This window comes from Rhinatrema bivittatum, chromosome 7 (genome assembly GCF_901001135.1).
Source record: "Rhinatrema bivittatum chromosome 7, aRhiBiv1.1, whole genome shotgun sequence".
NCBI classification, from domain to species: domain Eukaryota; kingdom Metazoa; phylum Chordata; class Amphibia; order Gymnophiona; family Rhinatrematidae; genus Rhinatrema; species Rhinatrema bivittatum.
In genome coordinates, this window is record NC_042621.1 from 269,700,658 (window position 1) to 269,728,174 (window position 27,517).

The 27,517-nt window shown below is 43.3% G+C and overlaps 1 protein-coding gene across 1 annotated transcript in view; it reads right to left on the bottom strand.

Moving 5' to 3' along the window:
- Positions 1-27,517, bottom strand: part of LOC115096222 (solute carrier family 2, facilitated glucose transporter member 5-like) — an 89,193-nt gene that overhangs the window by 39,156 nt on the left and 22,520 nt on the right. Inside the window, 3 exon segments of the mRNA XM_029610732.1 lie at positions 7,894-7,961; positions 23,048-23,157; positions 24,849-24,903. Coding sequence (XP_029466592.1) covers positions 7,894-7,961; positions 23,048-23,157; positions 24,849-24,903 — 233 coding nt within the window.

Below are 27,517 nucleotides of genomic sequence, written 5' to 3' on the forward strand. Positions count from 1 at the left end.
CAACCCACGTAAAATCCTCCCCAAGTGATGTGGAAATTAAAGATAGAATGGAACAGATAAGGAGATATTTAAACACACACACACACACCCCTTCCCTCTACCAATTTGCTTGCTTCAGAAAGCCGATAGTTCTAAGTATCAATAAATGAAGACCCATAGTCCAGTCAGCACTCAGAATAGTTTGCCATGCAAAACTTTCATCCTTCTCAGGAAAGGTAAAATAGTAGGTTGTAGAAAAACTTTAATCTTCAACATAGGAAGAATTCAAAATAAGGACTGTGTTCAGCCATGCTCACAAATAAAAAAAAACATAGTATGCGCTGTGCCGTGGAGATAAATATCCTTCTAGTAGATAACCGAATGGATTAACTCCTGGCAGAACTGTAGGGGGAAGCAGCAGGATCTGTTTTTCCAAAACGAACTGGCAGTAGAACCCCAAGAAAGATTAGTCTGTGAGTTTATGTAGCAGTTTTACTTTCTTTCCAAAAGAAAAAAAAAAAGGACCTCAGAAGGCCCCCAAACTCACTGCTTCTTGTAAGTGAGCTGTACTGGAATCTCTCTGCACTTTGATGTGCAGATCCTCTCCTTCTCTGGGTAGCTGAAGCACTGCTGAAGCACTGCTAGAGCTCAAATTCTCTCTCTCTCTCTCTGGGAGCTGATGTTTCCTGGAAGCAAACACTGTCCAACCCTTGGATCAAAGAGACCTCTCCGTTCACTGCTGCTGCTTGGCTTCTCTGTTCTTCTGGTCCTTCTATCAGAAGATAGCAACCCCTGGTCTCTCTCCAAACGGTTGAGCTTCCTAAATTAACTTTTTTGGTGCAAAAGTTGTAATTAACTTACAACTCCAGAGGGACAACAGAACCAGAAAGTACACTTCCTATTGGTGCTTCCATTGGTCCAACAGGAGTACCAAAACTGCAGCATGCTGAGTTTGTATTGCATCACCGGCCCTTTAGCAAACTAACCTTGTGTGTGCTGGTTTTCTTCCGTCCTGGAGCAGACATATTTCAAGCACACAAACACAGTACATCCAAACCCAAGGCAGCCTCATTTATGATATATTTTAATAGACTTGTCCTAATAGCTGGCATCCCAAATCCGAATAAGGGACAGTTTCCTCAGTCCATTTAGGGTCACCTCCCTTTCTTCCTATTCCAGCAGTGGGTCTTGCACAATGCAAGAAGAGGTTAAAGTCCTGGCAGAGGTTAAGTGAAGAGCAGAATTTTATATCCTGCTCCAATCAAAAGTGAGATGACGGATAGCATGTCCAGGTATTCTGTTTAAAATCAGAAGAGACTCTGCTCTTCAGAATACCTAAAAATCTAAGGAGTTTTGTTTTTACATTGTTGTAGTGGACTCCATGTGTCCTTTGCGGACCAATGGAACGCTAATAATCAGGTGAAAGGCTGATTGCGAGATCTCTGCTGGCTAGGCTGGCAAACCAACTGTCTGATGAGATGGGCTATTCTGGCCCTCAGTACTGTCCACACTTTCTTGGCTCTGCAAAAAAAAAAAAAAAATGTTTTAAGGCCAAAGTGGGAGGGAGGAGTTTGTCATCCGAAATTAGGAAGTAAGAGTTGAGAGGAAGAGCGAAATCAGTGATGAGTTACAGCATGAGCGGCAAGAAAGGAGGAGCCATTTCAATACTCTGGATCTGGCACAGGTGGTTTGTGTGTGTGTGTGTGTGTGTGTGTGTGTGTGTGCGGTGGGGTTGCAGGTGGGGGTGGGTAGACCATTTCAGAGCGCCAGTACTAAACTTGAGGACCCAAGTAGGCCCAAAGAAGTGTTTAGAAAATAGGAATGGGGGACCCCCCATGACTTACAGTCTGGCATATAGGGTTAGGGGAAAGAACCCAAGGTGGTTTTAGGACACCAGGAATTACGACTCTGAGGAACAGAGTTTCACACTAGAAAATAGGCAAGGAGTTTGTAGCCAAGAGGAGAAGCGAACCCTAGAACCAGGTGACAGCAAACCACATTTCTGAGGAGAGACTAGCTCACCAGTCGAGCAGACGGTTGTGTAAGATTGTGGGGTGCATCTTCTGTAAAAATAACCAAGAGCCTGGTTTTATAAAGCATTTACACGCTTAAAATTGGGTTTTACATGTGTAAGTGCAATTTACCCAAGTAAGTAGGCTTTTGAAAATTGCTGCAATGTGCGCCATTGAATTGTCCGTAGGATGTACCCCACGTCGTGCACTTTACACACATAAATGGCTTTTGAACATTGCTATGGTAGTTTGTTACCTTTGTGTGTGTAACATTTTTGAAAATTTACCTGTAAGATGATTTCAAAATTGTGCTCATTCTGAGGAGCTGTAGTTTGAATGTGGGATGCTCCGATCCCTTACTTATAGGACTGCCCTTTGTTAAGGTTAGGGGCTGAATTTCAGGACTTGGCAGATCATCCCTAAGGACTCCTTCTGAAGAGGATAGTGTGGATTGGTCAGCCCTTCTCTATAAATGTGGGACGTGCCTGGGTGTAGGGGTGGTTGTTTTTTAGCTGTGGAAGAGAAGGAGAGAGGACCAGCGGACCCATTAGATGTCACGGCCTATTCAGTGGGTTGGGGTTTTGCTCTTGCCATTGCCCTCATGGACCTGGGAGGGACTGTTTTTTGGAGGAAGAACAAGAAGAGATCTTGAAAGAGTTCTGCCCTTTAGGACTGAGTTTATATATGAGATCTGTTACTACTCAGCAGGAAAGTCGCCCCTGCCTGAAGAAGGGCAGGATAAGCAACAGTTTTCCCCTGCTGCAAACCTCACCCCAGGCAGCACTTGTTCCCTCTATGCCGTGTGGGTATCCGTGTGCACGCAGGTTGTGAACCCTGTACATACGGCAAAGCACGGCGTCCAGAAGAAATCCTGATGATATCTGCATTATCCTGGCTCGGTATTGCACAAATTTAGACTCCGCTTATAAAAAACTGCACAAAAGACAATTTTTGCCCACGTAGCCTTTCCAAAATTAAAGAGAACATTTGTCAGCAGTGTCCTGTACAGAAGAAAAACTTATTTCTGAAGATTATTTTTCCACTTGTTTTGGGAGGAATATTTTGCCATCACATTCCTATCCACCTAAGGAAGGAGGGGAGTTCTGGAGTGTCTGCCACTAGAAAGGGACTCTGACTCAGTGTAACTGCAGCCAGAGAAGAAAAGGCACCTGGGATTTTGTTTTGTTTTGTATCAAGATTATTTAGAGTTTATTTTTTGTGAATTGGACTTTGAAACATTTTTTTTTCTTTGGCTGCAGCAAAACTTTATTATTTTGAACACCAACTTCCTGGGTCTAACTTGGGTTTTTTGTTGTTGTTTTTTTGCACAGAGAAGCTCAGCAGTGAGTGAGTACCTACTATGGGTGCAACTGAGGGGAGTGTGAGAGACTGTTCAAAGCTCCCTCCCACCCTGTGAGCCTAAGGCTCCAGAGGTTTATCCTCCTTCCCGCCGGAAGAACCCCTTGCACCCCAGTGGCCTACTATTACGCTCTCCTACTCCAGAGGGGAGGAAGTAACAATCTGTTATCGCTCACCCCGCCAGGAGGGCGGAGTTAGCAATCTATTCTGCTTTTCTCCTGAAAGGAGGAGGAGTTAGCAATATGTCGTGATCTGCTCCTCCAGAAGGGAGGAGTTAGCTATCTGTAATGCTTACCCTGCCAGGAGGGCGGAATTAGTAATCTGTTAGCGAACTGCTGTTAGATGCTCCTGTAAGGAAGGAGATGGCAATCTGTTATGGATCAACTCCCCAGAAAGAGGAGTTGGCAATCTGTTTAATGATACTCTTCTGAGGAGAGGAGCTAACATTAGATATATTGTACTTCACTACAAAGATAGCAATCTATCATGCCTCCGCTACGGAGAAGCAATCTGTTATATATAGGCTGCTGGTAAGTCCCATTGAAAGAGAAGGTAACTATCTATATAATACTTCCATAAGCGGGGTTAGTGGTCGATAGTGGTTGGCTCCCACAGAGTGATAGTAATGTAAGGAATGACCACTTGGAGGAAATGGTGAATCTCTGGGCCGATGGCAGATGACAGCGCCTCCAGGAGGAGATCCTGAGAGGAACCACCGGCTAGGCTAGAATATGAGATAAACACAATAGTTCTTTATTAGGCTGGAAGCTGGATCACCAGAGGTGGCAGTAGTGAGTCGATGTGTTCGGCAGGGCTGAAGTCCCTCTGATACTGGAATATAATCTCTGGGTCGCTGAGTTGTAGACAGAGACTCGAAGTAGTGAGTAGACAGGGTATACTGGATACAAGATGGTACACTCACAATAATAGATGTCTGCAATGGTCTCTATGCCACAGAGAGTCTTCAGTATATTTAGCAACAGGAGCCGTAGGCGAGCATTGGTTCCTGCAAACAGTCTGTAATAAGAACTCACAATAGTTGTATATGGAATGGCTTCTAGAGTAGAAGAGAGTCTGTAAAGGATTCTAGGAACATGGGCCCTCATGGAGCGAGTACCGGTTCCTATCTGCAATCTTGCCAATAGAACTCTCGATCTCCGTTACCTGAGATAACGTCTTGGACGGAAGGGAGTCTTCAGAGGTATAGGAATGTAGGCCCTCGTGGAGCGAGAACCGATTCCTATCTACAATAGAACTCACTGTGTTCACGTCTGCGATCGCTTCCAGGCAATGAGGAGTCTTTTGAGTATTCAGGGACTCAGGCCCTCGAGGAGCGAGTACCGGATCCTGTCTTGGCAATCTGAAATCAAGAAGAGAGAATGGAGCCCCTGTGGAGCGGGTACTCCTGGTAAGTTTGAAAAGGCCGAGCAGTGGAGAAGGATTCCCCTAGCTGACTCAGATCGTTGTTGCAAGTATTGTGGACTGCCGAAGCAAGTCCTGTTGGAGTTCCTTGCTAACTTATTAGAGGTTAGCAAACAAAGACCTTTTAAAGTGGAAATGGATGACGTCACTTGGAGGGACGCCCCCGAGGTTTGCGCCCTTGCTGGTACAAAGTCTGGAGCACGCGCCCTTATATCATCAGGAACATGGCGGATCCGTAGCGTCAAGCCAGCCTAGGGACACCGGGACCAAGAGGCAGAGAGAAGCCATGGCTGCATCTGTCCATCAGAGCCGAAGGCAGTCACTCCCAAGGTAGAGAGGGTGGAGCGAGGGGCGAGAAGAGGCACGAACACAATACCTACTGAGAGCTGTGGACTGTGTTTTCAGAGTGGTGAAGGAGATCTGGAAGAGGCAGTGGCCCAGGGGAGCTTATAGTTATTTATTGTTCCATTCTTTATCACTGCAATAAAAGAGCTACCCTTTTCTAAATTTGAGATTTACCTCATTTGTGGTTTTTCAACCTGCGAGTGAAAGCTTTCCTTTCAGGTCGATTTTAAAAGCATTGCTCACAATAAAACAGCCTCACAATGTGAGTGTGCGGGCCTCGCACAAGCATTTTGAGAAGCCGCAGAGTACACATGTGCAAACCCATGCGTGCGTCAAGAAGGTGGCGGCAGAAAACGGGAGAGGCATGGGCGTTCCGGGGCAGGACCAAGGCTTACGTGCGTAAGTAGGCATTTTGAAAAAGCAGCCCATGGTGTGCGCCAGCTTGTTATCCATGTAACCTTACTTCTGGTCCTGATGAGGAGCAAGACTGGAGATCTCGAGCTTTAGGGCATGAGGGTTCAGGGTCAGTGAGCGCCTTGCAGGATGAAGAACCAGAGGGGTCCTGAAGGCCTCAATATGAACTAGGCAAACTGATGGTCTACTTTGAAAAACCTTTTCCCTCCTGTAAGCAAATTTTAAAATCCGCCTGCATACGCACAAAAAAGCCGCTAAAGCCCTACCCAAAATACGCACGGGAGGGGTACTTTAAATGACATGCGCCTACTTACGAGCACAATTTAAAACTGAATTGTCTCTCTGCATGCGCATTCTTTTTAAAATCGCCCTATGCCTGGGCAAGAATTCAGCAGCTCAGATTTTAGAAGCAGGGGAAGTCTGGTAAAATATTAAAAATAGGACATTGTGGGGAAATAAAATTTAAAAGCTCCACATTTAGAATGATTTGGTTTTGTGTTTTGGGAGCCATTGTGTGACTTTGTAGGTACCTGTTTTCACATTGGTAGGATGAATTCCTTATTATAAAGTATTCTACTTAATGATCAAATTCCTAAAAGGTGACTAATTTCAACCAATAGAGCAAAAATCCCCATCTCTTGTCCTTTAAGATTCACTCTAATGCTGATTGTTTAAACAGCATGCTCTGTTGTTGGAACAGGTCAGGAATCTTAAATATCTCCACAGTCTTATTTTGAGTGGTCTCTCTTTACTTACCAAAGGAAAAATGCTTAGTACATCTAGCTATCTAGCTTTCTGTTACTTATAATTGGGTTATACTCTATGAGGCCAATATTCAAAATAATTTAGCTGGATAATATCTACGTTAGCCAGCTAAATGTTGAGTTCTGAATATCCTCGCAACTTATCCAAATAAATGTTAGCCAGATAAGACATTATCTAGCTAACATTTAACTGAATAAGTATGAGGTGTTTTGGGGCATTCCAGTGTGGGGTTGAGTTAGCTGAATGACTCATTCAGCTAATTCTGATATTTGGAGTTAATCAATTAAGTTAATCACCTAACTTCAGGTGTGGTTGAGAGCATATTTTAAGTTATCTGAAAGGGATGTGCATTTGTTTAGAATGAATGGACATTCTGAAATTAATTAGGTCTAATTTATTTCTTTCGTGGGTCCTTGAAATTAATTGAGAGGGACCCCTGAATTAAAAGAATCCTATTTGTTTCATTTGTTTTATTCCCCCCCCCCCCCATTTATTTCAATGGCCATTATAGTGTATGGAGAAGAAAAGGGTACAATACAGTCAATTAGGAATTGTTATGGTATAGCTATTATCAGCCAGCCCAGTGAGTCATGTGTGCCTTGCTGGCATGGCAGGACATGTTGTCACAGAGACAAAGTATTGCGGTGAATCATTTTTCTAAACCAACCTATCACTGCTCTGCGGATCCAAGGACACTGATCTTGAAGTTTGAACATGTCTGAGATGTACTGTGCAATGTGTGCATTCCTTCTGTAGTCTTTGACATGACTGTCTGCTGCTTCATGCCCAGCTGCCATACCCCTAGTACCACCACAGGGAGCTTGTTGCTTGATGCCTACCTGCCATAACATTAGTAGTACCATAGGGGAATTGCTGCCTCATGTTTAGCTGCCACACCCCTAATACAACTATGGGGGACTTGGTGGCACATGTTTACCTGCCATACCTTAATTCCACTATAAAGGACTTGCTGTCAGTGGCACAAGCCTATCTACCATGCCCCTAATTCCTCCATAGGGAACTTGTTAGCCACATTCCCTAGTTCCACCATAGCAGACTTGCTGCCTGATGTCTTTCTGGACTGCCATGCCTCTAGTAGCAGCATAAGGGGCTTACTGCCCGATGCCCAGCTGCCATACCTCTATAGAACCACTATAGGGGACTTGCTGCCTGTTGCCTAGCTGCCATTTCCCTAATTCTACCATAGAGGATGTGCTAACACATGTCTACTTGCCATGTCCTTTATGCCATAATTGGAGACTTGCTGCCACAAGCCTACTTGTCATGCCCCTTATACTACCATAGGGGCTGATTGTTACCACTTATCTGCCTGCCATGCCCCTTAGACCACCACAAAGGTCTTAGTACTACTGTTCCACCTATCTGCTATGCCTGCCTAATATGTATTGGCATTGGAATTTTGGAGTCTCCATGTTGTTTGCAGTTGCTTGTTTCTTTATTGTACTAGGTTTTTTGCTTTTTCTCAGAAAAAAAAAGTGAAAAATTTAGAAACAAAACATTCTCCTCCTTCTACCTATTTTTCGGTTCTTTGATTTGTTCTAAACCCTCTGCAATGATCCCAGCCTGGTTCTCTCACCCTGTTTGCTTGTTGATGATACAGGGGTGGTTTGTGCATAAAAGCCCTCAGAATTAAGGAAGACGTACCTGCAGAACAGAAAACATAAATGAGAGAAACCTTTTATATAGGCAGTCAAGCAGTGGGAACTCATGCAAAACTAGAAAGTCAGAAAATGGAACAGCCAGAGTTTAGATCCAGAATATGGGAACAAGTTTCTAAAAGAAAAATGTCACAACTTTCTATAAAACCTAATTAAATTCATTAGAATAGCTATTTACAAATTCTGGGTGTCTTAAAAGTACAAGTCAGGCAGAGGAAACTCATGCAAAACCAGAAATCAGGAAAAGGAACATCCAGAGTTGAGCTACAGAATATAGGAAACATTCTCTAAAAATACAAGCCTCACAATTTACTATAAAATCTACTTACAATAATTTGTAAAATCATTTATATGCTGAGAATGTGATGATATTTTTATTCGGAAAGCCAATTTTACAAGAAATTCAAAATGCTACCTAGCACTTTGAGGACTCTTGCTTCTGTGCCCAGACCTTACACTCTTTGCTACTGTGCCTTGCTGTTGTATCCCAGACATTGCACCTTGCGTTGTTCTTGCCAGTCTGGGGGAGCTGTTTTGCACCTCTCATGTTGCTTTGGAGTCTTGAAGCCACTCTTTGTGCTGCTTGGCCCGTTTACCAGGGCCTGCCTCAGTTTTTTTTTTCTCTGCCACCTTTTCTGCTTCATTTCCCTTCCATGATGCCTTTGGATGCAGATGACACTTTTCATGCCAAGTTGCCACTCGAGATGCCATCAAGCATTCATGCCACTGTTGTTGGTGCCCTCTTTTGGAGACTCGGAGTGTTATCTTCCCCTTCTCGCAGCTTCTTTGCTGCTCTCACGGTGCCTTGGAGAACTCCTGCCAATGCTGGTACCCCTTTGTCCCTTTGTGGAGCCTTAGGCTATTCATGCCACTTTTGGTGCCACTTTGCCACAGTCTAGGTACCTTCCTCTTCTGATGATTTTTTTTCCCCACAAGTTTCATGAGAATTGATAAGAAAACCAAAATTGTAGAGCACAAAATAGACTCTTCTGCCATTGATTTTAATACAGAACGAATTAACTAATGAAACAATTTTTTGTGTGTGTGTTTTGAAACTAATGAAACAAATTTGGGTCCCAATGAAATGAATGAACAAACCAAAACATTTTTTTTCTGCTGCACATCCCTACTATCTAGTCTCCTGTGGCTGGATAACTTTAGACCTAACCGGTTGTATAAGTAAAAAAATGAGTTTATTGTGAGCCTGACGTCCCTATTCCCAAGCCCTCCACTCAATGGCAAAACGTATCTTGCTGCTGAGCTCCTATCCCCCCCCAAACCCTTCAAAGGACTTTTAATACAAAATGTCAAGGGCTGCTGCTAGCCTCCCCCTGCTTGCTCCCTGGTTTTGCAAAACTGTTTCCTGAATGAGCCCTCCTGTTCCTACTTCCTCCCTCTAACCCAGCTCTAACCTTTCCACCCTCCTGGCACATCTTCTACTGTCTCTCTTCAGCTGGGCTCCCGGCACACTGTTACTGCGATCCCGAGCGAGCAGCACTTTCAGAATTGCTATGCCACAGGAGGCTGGGTAACCTTAAACCTAACTAGCAATATTCAAAAGACCGTTAGGTTTAAAGTTGTCCGGCTATAGGTAGCAGGATAACTTTAATCAGGGATATTCAGAGAAATGTTTTAACCATTGACTATCTAGAATAACTTATCCAGCTATCTTTAGATGGATAAGTTATCCATTGGATGATTTTTTTTTTTTTTGGATATTGGTCTCCCTATCTTTGTGCTTTGATAATATGGACTAATTCAAGGCATAGGTAAAGTAGGCAACTACCTATAGTGGAAAACTCAAAGGGACAGCACCTCATGTATTAGACTAGCCTTGTTTGAAGCCTAGGCTTCAAGGCCTCAAGACCACAGCTGCCACCCACTCCTTCCCCTTTCTTCTACCCTGAAAATCAAGTCCAGCGCTAAAGGAGGCTTCTGAGTGTAGGGCCGGTGGTCAGTGTGAGTGCCAGGCCCCCAATTGATCCTCTGCCACATCCTACTCCCTGAGCTCTGCTCATCTCACTCCCTACCTCCTTAGCAACCTTTTCTTGAAGAGGTCTTACTACATTGGATGCGCCTGAGATGGGCTGCAGCCGCATCACAAAATATCTGAATGTGGGGGGCTGTGAGCTGGAGCTTGCTCACAGCCCATGAGTGACTCCTTCCCCCTCCTTCTGCACATGTCTATTTGGGCAGGAAAACCTTACCACAAGAAACATTGCATCAACCCTGATGATGCAGGAGATGCATACTTATGCTATTCACAATCAGACATGAGGAAATCTAATTATGGAAACTAAAAAAGGGAATCATGCTATAAATACTTCTTTCTTGATACTTACTGACAAGGTAGCTTGTCTTTTTTGTGCCCAGAAGCTAAAGACATTTATTTTCCAGTATAGGAACTTCCTTCTCTGTAGCATAGTTTATTCTATCAATATATCATGTCATCAGGGACAACCAACTCAGTTCACCTCTTTTCTGAACATATTTAGGAATAACTTATACTTATACCAAGCAACCCTGTGCTGATTTCGATGGAACCAGTTCTCACCATTGCGTATAGAATCTCTGATGGAGCAACTCCAGCATTTGTAAAGATGACATTCATATAAAACCAAATCTGCAAGATTACAAGTAAGTAAATTACATTCATGGAGCAAATGGTACAAAGACGACTAATGGATAGGGGCATGCACTCAAATTTTTGCTTTCTTTCATACTTGTTTTTGCAGGGTTTTGTTTTTTTTTGTTTCATTTGATGTTTGTTTCTTTGAAATAAAACAAATATCAAAAAGGAACAGCCAAAACAATAAAAACAGAAAAATCTAACAGAAAAACAAAAGAAAAAAATAAAGGCCAGGGGTTTCCCCTCCCCCAAGTGAAACAAAACTCTGCTCTTCTGAAATTTAAAAACTCTTCCCAGACTTACCTATGCCTCCTTACTCCACAGGAGCCTTCTTGCCCCTTCCATGGGCTCTCTGAAAATCAAATGGGGCAGAAATGATCCCCCATTGCTCCTGCCCTACCAGGTCCCAATTTGAAAATGGCACCAGCTGGTCCTGAGGCCGTTTCTGCACCGTTTGGACTTCAGAGACCCCACAGAAGGGGTAAGAAGCTTCCAGGTGCAGACTGATGGGGGGGGGGGGGCATACAGAAAGGTTGGGGAGAAAGGGGGAGAGGAATTTAAATTTTAAATTTCAGCAATGCAGATTTTTATTTGTGGCAGTGGCAGGAGACCGGGTCAGGATGGGTACCTGGTATATTTTAAATGAAACGAAAAATGCAACAAATTTCTTTGGGGTTTCCGTTTCGTTTTGTTTCAGAATGACATGCAATGAAAGGTTTTCTTCTAGTGTTTTTCACATTGATTCAAAATGAAGGCACAGCCCTGCTGTTAGAAGAGTTCAGTCTTGACGCTGAGCACAGTGTAAACAGAAAACACCATCGATGATTTCACATAAGTACAATGAGATAAATAATTAGTGAATGACTCAAGTGACAACTGTGGGACGCTTGCCTGCTTATTTTCCCACATAGATTCTCTTCTTCCTCCTCCCTTGTTGTTACATTCTGGTAATACGGGGGACTCTTTGAGTTAGTACATTAGCATAGAGGGGCTAGGTGCAGCTCTTTGTTAGAAAGGCAGAGCGCATCTTATCTTCTCCCATTCTGCAAGAAGGTATGGACTGATATGCAGAAAAACCCCCAGTATTTTGACATCACTACCAGGAAAGGAATTAATAATACCTCAGATGTGCTACGTTATGAACAAGGAATGACATGGCTTTCTTTAAACATTCATTTTTCTTCCAAAAAGTGTAAATTATTGTCAAATAGTGCTATACAACTGTGAGAAGCATTTCATCATTGTTGACTTGTGGGTCAGCTAAGTTGAAATACTGGTTTATAGAAAGACAAGACAACAACAAAAAAAAGAAGAATGGACTGCCTGCAGTCAAGGCCTTCTGATCCATTTAACAGAGAAATACCCTTCTATAAGAAAACCAATTGTGTGGGCATAAAACTCTCAGAGCTCAGTTTAACTCTTCGGCTGTTGGTAGATGTATATGCTGGAAGGAGGTGCGTGTGTGTGTGTGCGTGCACATATGTTTGTGAGTGAAGGACAGGAAAGACTGTGAAGGAAACAAATCTGGTTAGGCATTTCATTTAATTTAGTCATTTTATTCTGCCTTTCGTGGCTGGACAGCCACTTCATAATGGATGGCTAAGTCAGATTAGAGCATTACATGGATTAGGAAGCATTAGAAATAGAAAGCATTACAATACAGACCGACTGCATGCATTGTAGAATGTTGGTACAATAGATTACAGATGTGAATTACAAGCAACTTATTCAATGAATTCAGCATTTAAAGCTGGATGATAGATGAAAGGAACTACAGATTTTAAATTAGAGGGTAGGTAGAGCAGAGAAGGCAGATAAGAACTTGAAATAATAATCAAAACTGAATTATTATAGTCCTATGCTGTATGGTACAGACTAGAGATGAAATTTGCTTTAATATCTTAGCACTACCTCAGAATTTGATAATGCCAAATATATCTGATTTGGAAGCAGGTCTGACAACTATGACTGCAGGCGATGCTCAGCCCATTTTATGTCAGTAATTACATACCATCACAATCTTTGAATAATGAATGTCTAATAAAGAATACAAAAGTAATTTTTAATGGGTCCAAGGGCCTTGCTGTTTTTTTTGTTCATTTGCCAGGAGAGAGAAACTATGTAGTCGAAGGTGCTTCATAGCACAGGGCTCGCTAGTCTGCAGATTATCCTGATAAAGCACTATTTTTCCCCTAAGTCACACACCATAGCAAAGAACAATTTTATTTTTTATGGTCTGGATATTGGAAAAGATAATGAAGGCACCTCAAAACAAGTGGAGGAAAATCAGAGATAGAAAGAGTCAACGTTTGAAAGACATGGCAAAAACCAAAGGGAAAGCAGTCACAGGGATTCTTAGAAAGATCTTTGTGCGTTTTGCAAAGCAATGTGTGGTAATGTATCCGGGAGAAAAAGTAGTGATTTGCTAGAGAATCTCCCAGGGAACGACTCCTCTAAAGGTGGCTTAACGGTGACCGATAGGAGACAGCGTGTAATGGAAAATGGAACCTACCCTGAAGAGAGAGCCGTGTTAAGCCCAGTGCCACAAGGATCAGTACTGGGACCGGTTAATGTTCAATATTTTTGTGAGCGACATTGCGGAAAGGATAGAAGGTAAAGTTTGTTTATTTGTGGATAAATCTAAGATCTGCAACAGCATGGACACACCTGAAGGAATAGAAAGAATGAAAAGTGATTTAAGAAAGCTTGAATAGTGGTCAAAGATTTGGCAGCTGGGATTCAGTGTCAAGAAGTGCAGAGTCCTGCATCTGGGATGTGGTAATCCAAAAGAGCTGTATGTGATGGAGGATGAAAAACTGATGTGCACAGACCATAAGAACATAAGAAATTGCCATGCTGGGTCAAACCAAGGGTCCACCAAGCCCAGCATCCTGTTTCCAACAGAGGCCAAAACCAGGCCACAAGAACCTGGCAATTACCCAAACACTAAGAAAAACCCATGCTACTGATGCAATTAATAGCAGTGGCTATTCCCTAAGCAAACTTGATTAATAGCCATTAATGGACTTCTCCTCCAAGAACTTATCCAAACCTTTTTTGAACCCAGCTACACTAACTGCACTAACCACCTCCTCAGGCAACAAATTCCAGAGCTTTATTGTGCGTTGAGTGAAAAAGAATTTTCTCCGATTAGTCTTAAATGTGTTACTTGCTAACTTCATGGAATGCCCCCTAGTTCTTCTATTATTTGAAAGTGTAAATAACCGAGTCACATCTACTCGTTCAAGACCTCTCATGATCTTAAAGACCTCTATCACATCCCCCCTCAGCCATCTCTTCCCCAAGAGAGGGAACTTGGGGTGATAGTGTCTGGGGATCTGAAGATGGCAAAGCAATGTGACAAGGCAATAGCTAAAGCCAGAAGAATGCTGGGCTGCATAGAGAGAGGAATAACTAACCAGTAAGAAAAAGGAGGTGATGATGCCCTTGTACAGATCCTTGGTGAGGCCTCACCTGAAGTATTGTGTTTGGTTCTAGAGCCCATTTCTCAAAAAGGATAGAGACAGGATGGAGGTGGTTCAGAGAAGAGCGATGAAAATGGTGTGGGGTCTGCATGAGAAGATCTATGAGGAGAGACTGAAGGATCTGAATATGTATACCTTGGAAGAGAGGAGGTACAGGGGAGATATGATACAGACCTTCAGATACTTAAAAGGTTTCTTTCCATTGAAAAGAAAACAATAGAACTAGGGGGTCACGAAATGAAACTTCAGGGGGAAGACTCAGAACCAATGTCAGGAAATATTTCTTCATGGAGAGGGTAGTGGAGGCCTGGATTGCCCTTCTGAAGGAGGTGGTGGAGAAAAAAAACAATCAAAGAATTCAAAGGGGCATGGGATAAACACTGTGGATCTCTAAAGGCTAGAGGACGGAAATAAAGAGAGCATGCATGGGGGTAACTTGCTCGTACGGTGGTTACTGCCCTTAGCAAAAGGCATGGAGATTACTACCCTTAATCAATATGCTTTGATGCTTTCAATACAACTGCAACATTGCTCTCTGCTTAATTGGCAGGGGGGAAAAGAGGAATTGGATTCAGATAACAACTGAGGGCCCCGACTTTCAAAGTCTGGGATACTGATATGTAGACATAAGAGAAAAAGCACAGGACTGCTTCTTCGGCCAAGTCCTAAAGGAACTAAAGAAAGTGTGCATGGGGATAACTTGCTGGTGTGGTGGTTACCACCTTTAATCAATAATCCTTGATACTTTTGATGCAACTCCAATACTGCTCTCTTCTTCAACAGCAAGAGAAAAGAGGAATTGGATATAAACAGCAACCAACAAGGGCTCCGACTTTTACGTTCTGGGAAACTGATGAGCATGGGGGTAACCTGCACAAAGCAGCAGTTACTTCCTTTAACAGAAGGCATGAAATTACTGCCCTTAACCAATAAGCCTTGTTGTTTTTGATGCAACCACAACATCGCTCTTTGCTTCGAAGGGGGGGGGGGGGGGGGGAAATAGAGAAAACGAGGAATTTGGATTCAGAGGCAACCAACATGAGCCATGATTTTGTTTACAGTCTAGGGTACTGATGCGCAGACATAAGAACATAATAAGAACATAAGAAATTTCCATGCTAGGTCAGACCACGGGTCCATCAAGCCAGCATCCTGTTTCCAACAGAGGTCAAACCAGGCCACAAGAACCTGACAATTACCCAAACACCAAAAAGATCCCATGCTACTGATGCAATTAATAGCAGTGGCTATTCCCTAAGTAAACTTGATTAATAGTAGTTAATGAACTTCTCCTCCAAGAACTTATCCAAACCTTTTTTTAACCCAGCTACACTAACAAAAGTCTGCTTCTAAGGTCAAGTCCATAAGAAAATCATATGAAGCAGCATTGACTGATACATGGGAGTAACCTGCACGGCATAGCAGATACTACCATGGAAGCTTGCTGGGCAGGTGCCACTTAAAAAAAAACCCCAAAAAAAAATAACCCTTATCGAGAGTTTGATCATTTCCCTTTAGGCCACTGCTAGACATATAGGGGCGGATTTTAAAAGGAGCGCGAATAGGCCTACTTTTGTTTGCGCTCAGGCGCAAACAAAAGTACGCTGGATTTTAGTAGATACGCGCGGAGCCGCACGTATCTACTAAAAAACCTGGATCGGCGCGCGCAAGGCTATGGATTTTGTATAGCCGGCGCGCGCCGAGCCGCGCAGCCTACCCCTGTTCCCTCAGAGGCCGCTCCGAAATCGAAGCGGCCTCGGAGGGAATCCTCTAACACCCTCCCCTCACCTTCCCCTCCCTAACCCACCCGCCCGGCCCTGTCTATACCCCCCCCTTACCTTTGTTGGGGGATTTACGCCTCCCGGAGGGAGGCGTAAATCCCCGCGCGCCAGCGGGCCTCCTGCGCGCTGGGCCGCAACCTGGGGGCGGGTACGGAGGGCGCGGCCATGCCCCCGGACCGCCCCGGGCCGTAGCCACGCCCCCGTACCCGCCCCCAAAACGCTGCTGACACGCCCCGAAAACGCCGCGACGACCGGGACCGCCCCCGACACGCCCCCGACACGCCCCCCTCGGAGAACCCCGGGACTTACGCGAGTCCTGGGGCTCTGCACGCGCCGGTAGGCCTATGTAAAATAGGCTTACCGGCGCACAGGGCCCTGCTCGCCTAAATCCGCCCGGTTTTGGGCGGATTTAGGCGAGCAGGGCTCTGAAAATCCGCCCCATAGTGAATTCACTAATACATTTTGAGGACATTAATTAGACACAATCCTACTCCTATAGCAACCTAAAACTTAAGTATGATCTGAACAAATTTGAGATGAAAGCAGCAGTCCAGCAGCAAGAGGGGGCTTCCCAGTCTTTTGCATCGAGTGTCACATGTATGATTTTTTATCCGCCGGTGAGAAATTGTACATGTGCATGTGATGCAAAGAGCTCCTGGCTCTCAGAGAACGAGTCCGATCTCTGGAGGCTAGAGTGGCAGACCTGGAGGAGCTGAGGAAGACAGAGAGGTATATAGATGAGACCTTCAGGGACATAGTAGTCAAGTCCCAACTTCAGACTGGCAGCCCTGGTACTGCCTTGGAAGAAGAAGGTCTCATGATGGGAGAGCACCAACCAGGTGAAGCAGGAAAGGATCCTGTAGCAAGGACCTGCTCTCCAGGTGATGCATTGTCCTTTCGCACTGAGGATATCTCCCCAAGGCCTACTGCCCAGGAGGGAAGGGTTAGGTTGGCCATCATAGCTGGCGATTCGATTATTAGGAATGTAGACAGCTGGGTGGCTGGTGGGCGTAAGGATCGCCTGGTAACATGCCTACCTGGTGCGAAGATGGTCATTATTAAAAAAATACCATCCTAGAAGCACAGTCCAGATGTATTCCACACATTAAGAAAGGTGGAAAAAAGGCAAAACGTTTTCCGGCATGGTTAAAATGGGAGGTGAAAGAAGCTATTTTAGCCAAAAGATCTTCATTCAAAAATTGGAAGAAGGATCCAACAGGAGAAAATAGGATAATGCATAAGCGTTGGCAAGTTAAATGTAAGACATGGATAAGACAGGCTAATAGAGAATTTGAAATGAAGTTGGCCATAGAGGCAAAAACTCACAGTAAAAACGTTTTAAAATATATCCGAAGCAGAAAGACTGTGAGGGAGTCAGTTGGACCGTTAGATGATCGAGGGGTTAAAGGGGCACTTAGAGAAGATAATTGCGGAAAGATTAAATGATTTCTTTGCTTCGGTGTTTACTGAAGAGGATGTTGGGGAGGTAACCGTACTGGAGAAGGTTTTCATGGGTAATGATTCGGATGGACTGAACCAAATCACGGTGAACCTAGAAAATGTGGTAGGCCTGATTGACAAACTGAAGAGTAGTAAATCACCTGGACCGGATGGTATACACCCCAGAGTTCTGAAGGAACTCAAAAATGAAATTTCAGACCTATTAGTAAAAATTTGTAACCTATCATTAAAATCATCCATTGTACCTGAAGAGTGGAGGTTCAAGAGTGAATAATGTAGTCCCAATATTTAAAAAGGGCTCCAGGGGCGATCCAGGAAACTACAGACCGGTAGCCTGACTTCAGTGCCAGGAAAAATAGTGTAAAGTGTTCTAAATATCAAAATCTCAGAACATATAGAAAGACATGGTTTAATGGAACAAAATCAACATGGCTTTACCCAAGGCAAGTCTTGCCTCACAAATCTGCTTCACTTTTTTGAAGGAGTTAATAAACATGTGGATAAAGGTGAACCGGTAGATGTAGTGTACTTGGATTTTCAGAAGGTGTTTGACAAAGTTCCTCATGAGAGGCTTCTAGGAAAAGTAAAAAGTCATGGGATAGGTGGCGATGTCCTTTCGTGGATTACAAACTGGTTAAAAGACAGGAAACAGAGAGTAGGATTAAATGGACAATTTTCTCAGTGGAAGGGAGTGGGCAGTAGAGTGCCTCAGGGATCTGTATTGGGACTCTTACTTTTCAATATATTTATAAATGAGCTGGAAAGAAATACAACGAGTGAGGTAATCAAATTTGCAGATGACACAAAATTGTTCAGAGTAGTTAAATCCCAAGCAGATTGTGATAAATTGCAGGAAGAACTTGTGAGACTGGAAAATTGGGCATCGAAATGGCAGATGAAATTTAATGTGGATAAGTGCAAGGTGATGCATATAGAGAAAAATAACCCATGCTATAATTACACAATGTTAGGTTCCATATTAGGTAAGTGTCCTTAGCCTTGGGGCTTTTGCCGTCTTCTTAGTCTTGTCTGTTAAACTTTCTGCCACATATTCACTCATGTATTCAATCGTCCATCGATACAGGGTTGTTTATACACTACAATCACTTTGTGAACTTTCTCATCATCATGGTTTCTTGCTTTACCCAGTAATTTGGCATTAAGGGGTCCCATATCTGGATACCTACTTATTTCTCTACCTCCTCTGGTGGTTAACTATATTTATGTATATATTATTTATATGCTCTCTATATGCTCTTTCTTTTATGCATTATCCTAGTTCTCCTTCCCTCCCAGTTTTATGTACTATTTTACCTTTGTGCTTGCCTACCTGTGCAATAACCTAGTAATAATTTTGTTATTATAGATGTGGATACTATGGTCCCCTTGACGCAGCCCTGATGCGAAACACGATCATGTCGGGGTCCTTTGAATACATATTACAATTTATTTATGAGTTGAGTATTATGCACAACTGATGTGTGCATATGCAAAATAAAAAGTTTCCGCTGTCAACTGTTATTAACCAGCATATTATTTGCCACACATTATTTTTGTTGCAATTTCTCTATATGTGTGTGCTGTCTGCTCCGCCCTTCTTCTGAGGTTTCAGAGTTATCCAGGAAAGTACATCCAAATAATTTGTTCAAGAATATTCAGTGGGATGTTTATCCTACTGAATATCCCTGATAACTTATCTGGCTAACCTTAGTAGGTATTTTGAAAATTGGCCCCTGCATTTTCAATCTGCAATTTATTGTTTGCTCTATGGAGAGCTGTGGTAGAGAATTAAATAGTAAGGAGTGTCTCACCAAGTGGAACAGAGCAGGTGAGAACCCCTTGATGATAAACTGGCAGCTCAACACTGACAGTGTGAAACTCAATCAAAACGGTGTATCCCCTTGGCTCTTCCAGTGTAGTTGATGAATTTTGAAACTGCTCCCATAATGCTGGCAGAATCTCAGCAACCCTAGTGTCCTGTGTTTTTACTGGATCGTTCAGGGAAGGGGGGAGCTCACTGTGATTGTTTGAATAGGATGGGTAATTTTCAAAGCATTTCTCTGAAAATGACCAGCGCGTAACGTTACCCAGACTTTGCTGAGCCATTCCCAGGGGTGGGGTTGAAGAGAGGTTTGCATTTACGTGCATTATTTTGGATTTTCAAAAGCATGTTCATAAGTATACATGGGAAATTTGTTAGCAGGTGTAATTGTATGCAGGTAGTTTTGATGGAATAATTTTCAAAGGGAAAGCATACATAGCAGGTGTAGAAGTGCATGGACAAGTTTGTTAATGTATGCTCGTTTGCTGCTTGCAAAATAGCAACCTCTGCGTGTACTTCTGAATCCCTCCCCAGAACAACCTTAAACTGCTCCTTTCTCCCCTTTAACATTAACGCCTGACACCGCAAGTACACGCCTACCCATGATGCTTCCAATATTTCATGTATGCGCATACCCACTACAGACACGTGAGTAAGCTGATTTTTTTGCATGGAAACATTTTGAAAATTAACCCCACAATGAACTTATGTGCATAGTTTTCGGCACCTAAATATTCATTTGGCCAGCCTACACACATCACCATATTTTTTTTATGTGCAGGTCCCATCTAAGGTTTTGAAAATGTAACCCCTATGTACATGTTGCTGCTTGGATGCTATTCTGAAAACCTATCAAATCAGGAAACGCAGATCATAAGAGGTCAGCAAAGATAAACAATTTAAAGTTATACTTTCTAATAGTGACTGAGAGGTAGATGTTCAAAGGGATTTAGTCTCCTATGTTTTCAGTAGGTGGCTACATTTAGCCACTCAATTTGTGAGTGTTCCCGAGTGGGGTGAAGTCATGGGAGTGAACTTAGTCGGCTGGTGTTAATTTGCAGTGCTGGCCAGCTAAGTTAAGTGGCTATTCCCTTGCACAGGGATAGCTGGCATAAATATATCTGACCAGAAAGCAGCACTACAAGCCAGCCAAATGAATTGCAGTTGGAAAATAACTTAAGACAGCTAAGTGGGGTGCTCAATCTGCTGTGAGATTCCTGGATTTGGAATCTCTGGATTCTAAGGTTTGGGTTTTTTTTACTATTAATTCAAACATATTTCATCAGTCTAAACATTTTGACATCGGTCACGAATAGTTAAGAAAAATAACAGATTTTTTAGAAAGTTGTGGGAAATAGGTTCAATTCAGACAGCATGCCCTTGGCTTCTGATTCACCTCCTTTCGCTGACTCAAGATAATCTGCTTTTCTGATCCCATGTATTATATCCAGTTCTAGCAGACAGACTACATATCTATCACCCTGTTCCCCTTTTCTTTTCTTTAGTCTTTCAATTATGAGTCCTGGCAAAGGGCAAGAGCAGTGTCTCGATATTAAATGATCATTGCTTTGAAAGCACAGGGTAATTCAACAAGTAGACAGAAAGGAGAGAAGGGAGGCTGGGAAAAGTTGAATGCTGGGCTCTGGCAGTGGTTTTCTCCCTGAAGGAGACAATCAAGGTGAAGAACAAGACTGCTGGAGAAACTACCCATTTATCTTTCAATGTGCTTCTTCCAGGCTCCTGGTGTGAGCCTCTGCAAAGCCAGAAATAATGCCAGTCCTATCAAGGGAACTTATGCAGACAAGACAGCAGCACCTAAGTCTTCAGTTTGGAACCTGATGGAAATGATCTGCATTAAATAATCAAAGTGGGACGAGGAGGAGGGAGACAAAGATAGGTATCCATACCACTCATCTCAAGTCAAGTAAGCATTCTCTGATGATCTACCCAGTAGAATTCCCTCTCTCGGATTCCAATCACACATGTAGTAATAGAAGAGACTCTGCCTGGATGTGTTGGCATCATGGCAGAAGCAAAGAAACTTGGCAAACACATCCATCACCAGTAAGTGATGGCCACAGTAGACCTAGATATTCAGAGTGCCTTAAGGCTTTTTATTCTGGTAGATGTCTTTCTGACTCTTTGGCGGAACCAAACTCATATTCATTCAAATAAGAAACCTGATGATATTCAGGAAGTGAACAATGTCAAAGAAGCCCCTTTGTAACTCCCTCCTCTCCTGCTCAGTACCGGGACAATGAAAACATTTTTTTTTCATTATTTTATATAATATGTTGTAATTTAGAATTATGAAAGTGATATTGTACATCACCATGATCTCTGGAATGGCAGTTAATAAATCAATAAACAAATAGTATGTAGGTAAGCATGGCTTCCAGAAAAGAGTTGACCTGTCTGGAGACAGAGCACTGACTGATGCTCTTTGTGTCACCTGCGATCTTCTGGAAGTAGCCATTAACTAAATAGCTCAGAGCAGAATCACTTTCATCTCAAGAGAAAACTATGAGGGTGGCCTTCAAGGGAGTCAATATAACCATGAAAAATCTCATAGAGCTGGGAGATGAAGCTTTGGTCAGCCAGAGTCTACTCTCTTTGTTAGCTCCTCTTAATCCACTCTGGGATGAAATAATTCTGCTGTGGGAAGGCTGGCATCTCCTGCAATGGATTTAAAAGAATAGATGCACTCATAGAGCTCCTGATATGTGTCTCAATTGCATATCCATCTTATACCAAGTGGAAGGGAAGCACCCCCCCTCTTTGTACCTCCTTTAAACAGACTACTGTTATTCCTGAGACTACAGAAGAAGTGTGCAGCCAAAACATTTTATTTTACATTTTGTTTTTGATTCATTGTGTTTTTTTCATTTTATTTTGATTTATTATGCACTAAATCTCATATTTCGATTCAATGCACACTACGGAAATTAGTGTGCACTAAATCAAAAGGAAATGGAAAAAAAATGAATGTATATCTACAACTGAATATGGGATGCATTTCAGCTGTGCCAAGTGTCTACTCCCTTCCTCCAGCTGGCCCTCTCAGATCAATACTAGGCTAGGTGCTTTAGAGATCATGATATTATCTCTTAAAAAGCAACCAAAAAGGACTGAAAATGGGTCTTATTTTTCAATTTTTCCAAACCTTTTTTTTGTCTTTCATTCCAATGGAACTGAGTAAAGAAACAAATAGTGTGACTGGCTCCCATGATTCTGTATGGGAGTAAAAATTCTGTGAGGCAAATAAAACCTGTGCATCCAAAGGGTGAAATGCTAATTGTGGGTGACAGCAGAGATGGAGAAGAGCTCGAAAGTGGAAAGTATAGGCCATGGTTTCCCAAACCTGCCCTGTGGACCCCATAACTAGTTGGGGTTTCAGGATATCCACAATCAATATGCATGAGAGAAATCTGCATAACTACAGCTGACAGTGGGAAGATCTAACAGCACTCTGACATCAACAAGTCATTTCTACAAGTCAAGTCTCCGTAATGATGATATTGTAATCTGTTGCATGTCCATGTAAACCGTTATGATGGCGAAACGAATGACGGTGTACAAAACACTCCTCTATAATAGGCAAAATATAAACGGGTAAATAATTGTTTCAGATACATTTTCGTTAAAATGAACGGTCTCATATTGGTTTCCCACTTCCCTGGTGGTTTATCTTACAAAAATGGGTGTAATCTATTGAAGCAGAATGACCACAACCATGGCTAAGAATGGACAGAGAGACAGATAAAGAACTGAAACTAATAAGAGCTCTCATAGATTATGAAATGTGCTAAAATGCTTTTTCATGATATCTCTCTAGAGTTACCTTCCCTATATTGCTTCCTTGTGCAACAGTTTACCTCCAGTTTCACCCCTCACCATTGATTGTTACATTAATATTGTCCTTTTCTATGAGCAGGTACTGGGGGCTCCCTGGGAACCAGGGCGACAGCAAGAGCAAACTAAAGGAAGGGAGGGCAGTCTTCATCCTTCAAGACAAAAGATATCATACGGTCCCGTCACATTACAGCTATACGGTAAGAAACATATTCAGCACAACAGGTTCACATGGAGCTATTTTTTGTTCCCTTTGTAGTTCTGCACCTAAATAAGGAACAAGACGAACTCTATAGCTGGGACTGGCACTGCGGGTGGGTGAGAGGCAGGGGGAGCGGCATGTTTTTAAATTGATTTACAGAACCGGAAAAGGGAAGGGGCCCGACCTCTGGACTTGGAACATGATTGGGAAATATTGGAGGGGTTTGGATGGTGGAGGGTGCAAGGCCTGATTGGGAGGGAGGGGATTGGGCCAGAGGCCTGTTTATATCTCTATTTTTTTTATTTGTCTAAACAGAGCTATTTAACCGAATATCTTTTGAAGATACCGATAAGCAGCAAGTTATCTGGCCACATAAGGCTGGATAACTAAAAATCTAACCGATAGCTGGTTAGGTTTTCTAGTCATCCGGCTACATGCAGCCAGATAACTTGAGGTGAATATATTCAGAAGGACATTTATCCCACTGCATATCTGGGTCAGGTTATACGGCTAACTTTAGCCAGATAACTTGTTGGCTTACTCAATATGGATCTCTTTATTTTAAGGTTTTATTTATCTGGAGTGTAACACTAGCTGGTCCAAGCAGACTTTTACAGGGCTCTACTCTATCTCAAGCTCTCTCCCCATTCATTAGAGCTGCAAGATGCGCCTACGTTGACAACAATTGTCCTGCAGTTCTTCGGTGGGAGGGCAATTTTGAATAGCCCAATTTGTTTGCAAAGTAGGTGGACACTTTTAGGTACATACATTACAGTCAAATTTTCAAAGGGAAACCACCCAGAATATTCACCCTAAAAGCACCCCTTTACTTTTCACCTGCTATTTGTTTGGAAGGCCAGTTGGGGGCAAAATTGAATTGTACGTGTTCCAATTTACTTCCCTGACCTACACAAGCCATAGGGAATACTACGGAAACCCACATGCGCTTTTAGCCAGACAGAGGTGGGCAATGTTTAGACAGGCCAGTTCATTCAAGGAAAATCACTATTTTTAGCTGGTAATCTCGGGTGCTCCCAGCCTGTCTACAAATCTACCCTAGGGAGGGCAATTTTCAAAGCCTGTTACTTGGATAAGTAGCTATTTTTCTGGGTAAAATGACCCGTCTGCCCTCATCGGCCTGGTAAAAGCACGGGTGGTTTTTCCATTGCTCATGCACTTTCTAACTGGGTTAAAAAGAGATCTCCCCAGGCAGTCAGCCACTATAACAGAGCATGAACATTTGATCTTCTAATGTGGACTTGCTCTTTTGACCCCACTCTGCCTGTTTGCACAAAAAACGGATGCAAAGCATGCGGGTGCTTTTAGCACGCAAATTCGGCAACTGCTAAATTTCAGAGGGACCAAAACTTGGCCGCAGTGTACATGCACAGCATGAAAACAGAGCTGGCTATTTAAAACTGCTCCCTGCACCTGCAGAGCAATTGCTGACATTAACGGGTGATCTTACACACTTTTTAAGCTGCAACAGTTTATGGCTGAATATATTTGGGTTTTTTCCCTAAACATAGCCAATCAAAATTTGTCATGTTAGATTTAGGAATGCTATTTGTTTCCCTGGGGATGGATCCCTAAATTTAGCAGGCTAGAGCTAAAAATCAGCATTAACTGGCTATGTCATACATTTGTGCCAGCAAATGCCTCTGGAGCCACCCATTTTTCAACTGGCCACATTTACCTGTTTAGTGAATTTAGAAGGTTAAATTTAGGCACTCATTGGGGGATAATCTTTAAAAGTAGAGGTCTAACCAGCTAGCTCTCATAGTAAGATGAAAATTGCCCTCATTTTTGTTACGCTTACTGGCTTGCGGGCTACCCCTGCGAGCCGGCACACTCACCACGACGCCGAGGCCCATATCCATCTCTCACGGCCACCACTATGTTCATAAGTGTGGCAAGACACTGCCAGAGACCACCGCCATCTTTCTTCTTAGGCGCATATTCGCTGAACTTGACCACATTTAAAAGACCCATAGTGGGAAAAGGCTGCGGCGCCCATAGATGACGTCAACCTTGGCTGTCCTATAAAAGGGCTCTTCGGAAACTTCCTCTTCACCTCAGCAACAGGTCAACTATGCTGGTAGTGCAAGTTGATGCCTTGCCCAAGCCTTTGTCTCTCCACCTTGCCCAGTCCATATTCTCCCCTTTGGACTGACCTCAGTCTGGACTCTCATTATTCGTGCTTGCTGCCCGACTCCGACCTTGGCCTATCCCTAGATCTACTCTTCTCCCTATGCCCCAGAAACTGCCTCTAAGACTTGCCAGCCCCCAGAACTCAAAGGCTCAACCCAAGGGGAAAGGGACTGGTATAGGTGAAGCTCCTGTTCAGTCTCTGCACCACCAATTAGTGGTGAAAACCTACAGGTTATGTCAACCTCACCCAAACACAAGGGTCCACAGTCCTAACGATTATGTTTCATTATCTTCAGACACTGAATGTGCACGAATAGCTATGTCTAGATTACATGAAACAGAAAATATTACATTTTATTCACTTATTAAAGATTAGCTTTTTGTTTATTTGTATTGAGATAAATTTAATTTTTACTCATCTCATCAAGGTCCCTGCCATGCTTTCCTATCTTTATTGTTGAATTATTGGACACTTATCAATGCTCTTCATTCCTAAATGTGTCTGATACTTGATAAAAAAAAAAAAAGCTAAACTATTTATTATAGCAGCTCAAGTACCCTGTCCATATTCTCCCTAATCATGATCCATATGCCCGTCTTCTCACAGCTCTGTTGGTTTTCAAACCCTTTCTCTATAAGAAATGGGCTGATCCACTTTTCGCAATGGGAAATTTAAAAAAATTGCAATTTAACAAGCAATTTGGACTGCTAATCATCTTCTAGTTTGTGATCAGTCTAAAAAATTGTTTTACAAATCATTAGATTGCAAACTGAGTTGAAAACACTTTCTGGAAGAAAGGATTCTTCTTCCGATATCCTCTGGAGAAGAGGTTAGCAAGGTCTCGATAGCTCATTTACCACCTTTTTCGATGGTTCAAGAAAAGGTATCAAAAGTTTCAGAGACTGTGGGTTTCTGCGAGATGACTAGATCTATTAAAGCTCTATGTTGGGGCCAGCTTTGTGTGTTCCTGTTTGGATTCCCTGATTAGGTCTTCTGAGCTGTGGGTTGCCTGGGGTTGGAGATTCTACAAAGGCAGTGTTCACAGGCCCTGGGAGGGAGCCATGGTCATCTATGGTAGCCGAACTTAGAGCTCATGGTACAGGACTCCTGCTGGTGCAATGCAGGGCTGACCTTGGAAATGGGGAGGGCAGGGGTCAGAGCCCCCCACCTTGAGCTTGAAGAGCAGGGGGGAGGGAGGTATTGTGGGTATGGAGAGCCCCCCCCCTATCTCAATCTCTGGGAAGGGGTAAAGGGTTAAAGCTGCTCTATAAGAGGAGATAGAAGAAGGGGATCCTTTCCATACTTACAATACCTTCTTTGCCCAGTGATTAAGGCTTGGCTAAAATTCCCTCAACCCCCTCTCCTGAATCATTTCTTAGTGCATACACCATGGCACATTCCTGAGTCCCATCTCCTCCCCCCTCCCCCCCCCCCCATCATACACCTAATCCCTTGGTTGATTGCTGTTCCTCCGCCTCCCAGGGTCTTCTCCCTCCCTCACCTCCCTCCCATCACCATGGCCCTGACAGCGAGAGGGTGAGGCCACTCCTGCTCCTGACCACTCCTCTCCCTCTCCCGCCAGTCAGATGAGCTGATTGAGTGGTGGGGGGAGGAGATAAACCAGTAGAAGCAGCAGAAGGTTTGAAGCAATGTTGGCCCCCAGTGTCCTGGCTGGGCTGCAGAAGGGCATATCTCTTCACCTCCTGGACCCCAGTGCAGTGCACTTAGCAGTTCCTTGTCCAGCACGGGCTATGCAGAGAGTAGGAGCAGCAGTAGCAGCCTTCAGCTGCAAGGAAGTGTGCACAGCCTGAGGATGTGATATTGATGTGTTTGTGTGTATGTGTGTGTGTGTGGGGGGGGGGGGGGGGAGGGAACGGCTAAGACAGCAGCAGGAGGCCCTTGAACATGCAGGGCAATCACCCTCGTTCTTCCACTCTCCGCTCTCCTGCAATGGTCAGACCAGGGAGAGTGGAAAGATGGATCTATTAAAATAAGGGGAAAATCCCCAAGAAGTTGCAAATTAAGTTATACAATCTGAGCCTTGGTTCCGATTGAGCTGAAAGAGAAAGCAGAAAAGAGGATCTAACAGATCAAAAAGCAGAGAGCTCCGCAGGGTTAGAATTAGGATAATATGAAAGGGAAAAAGAGAACAGGAGCG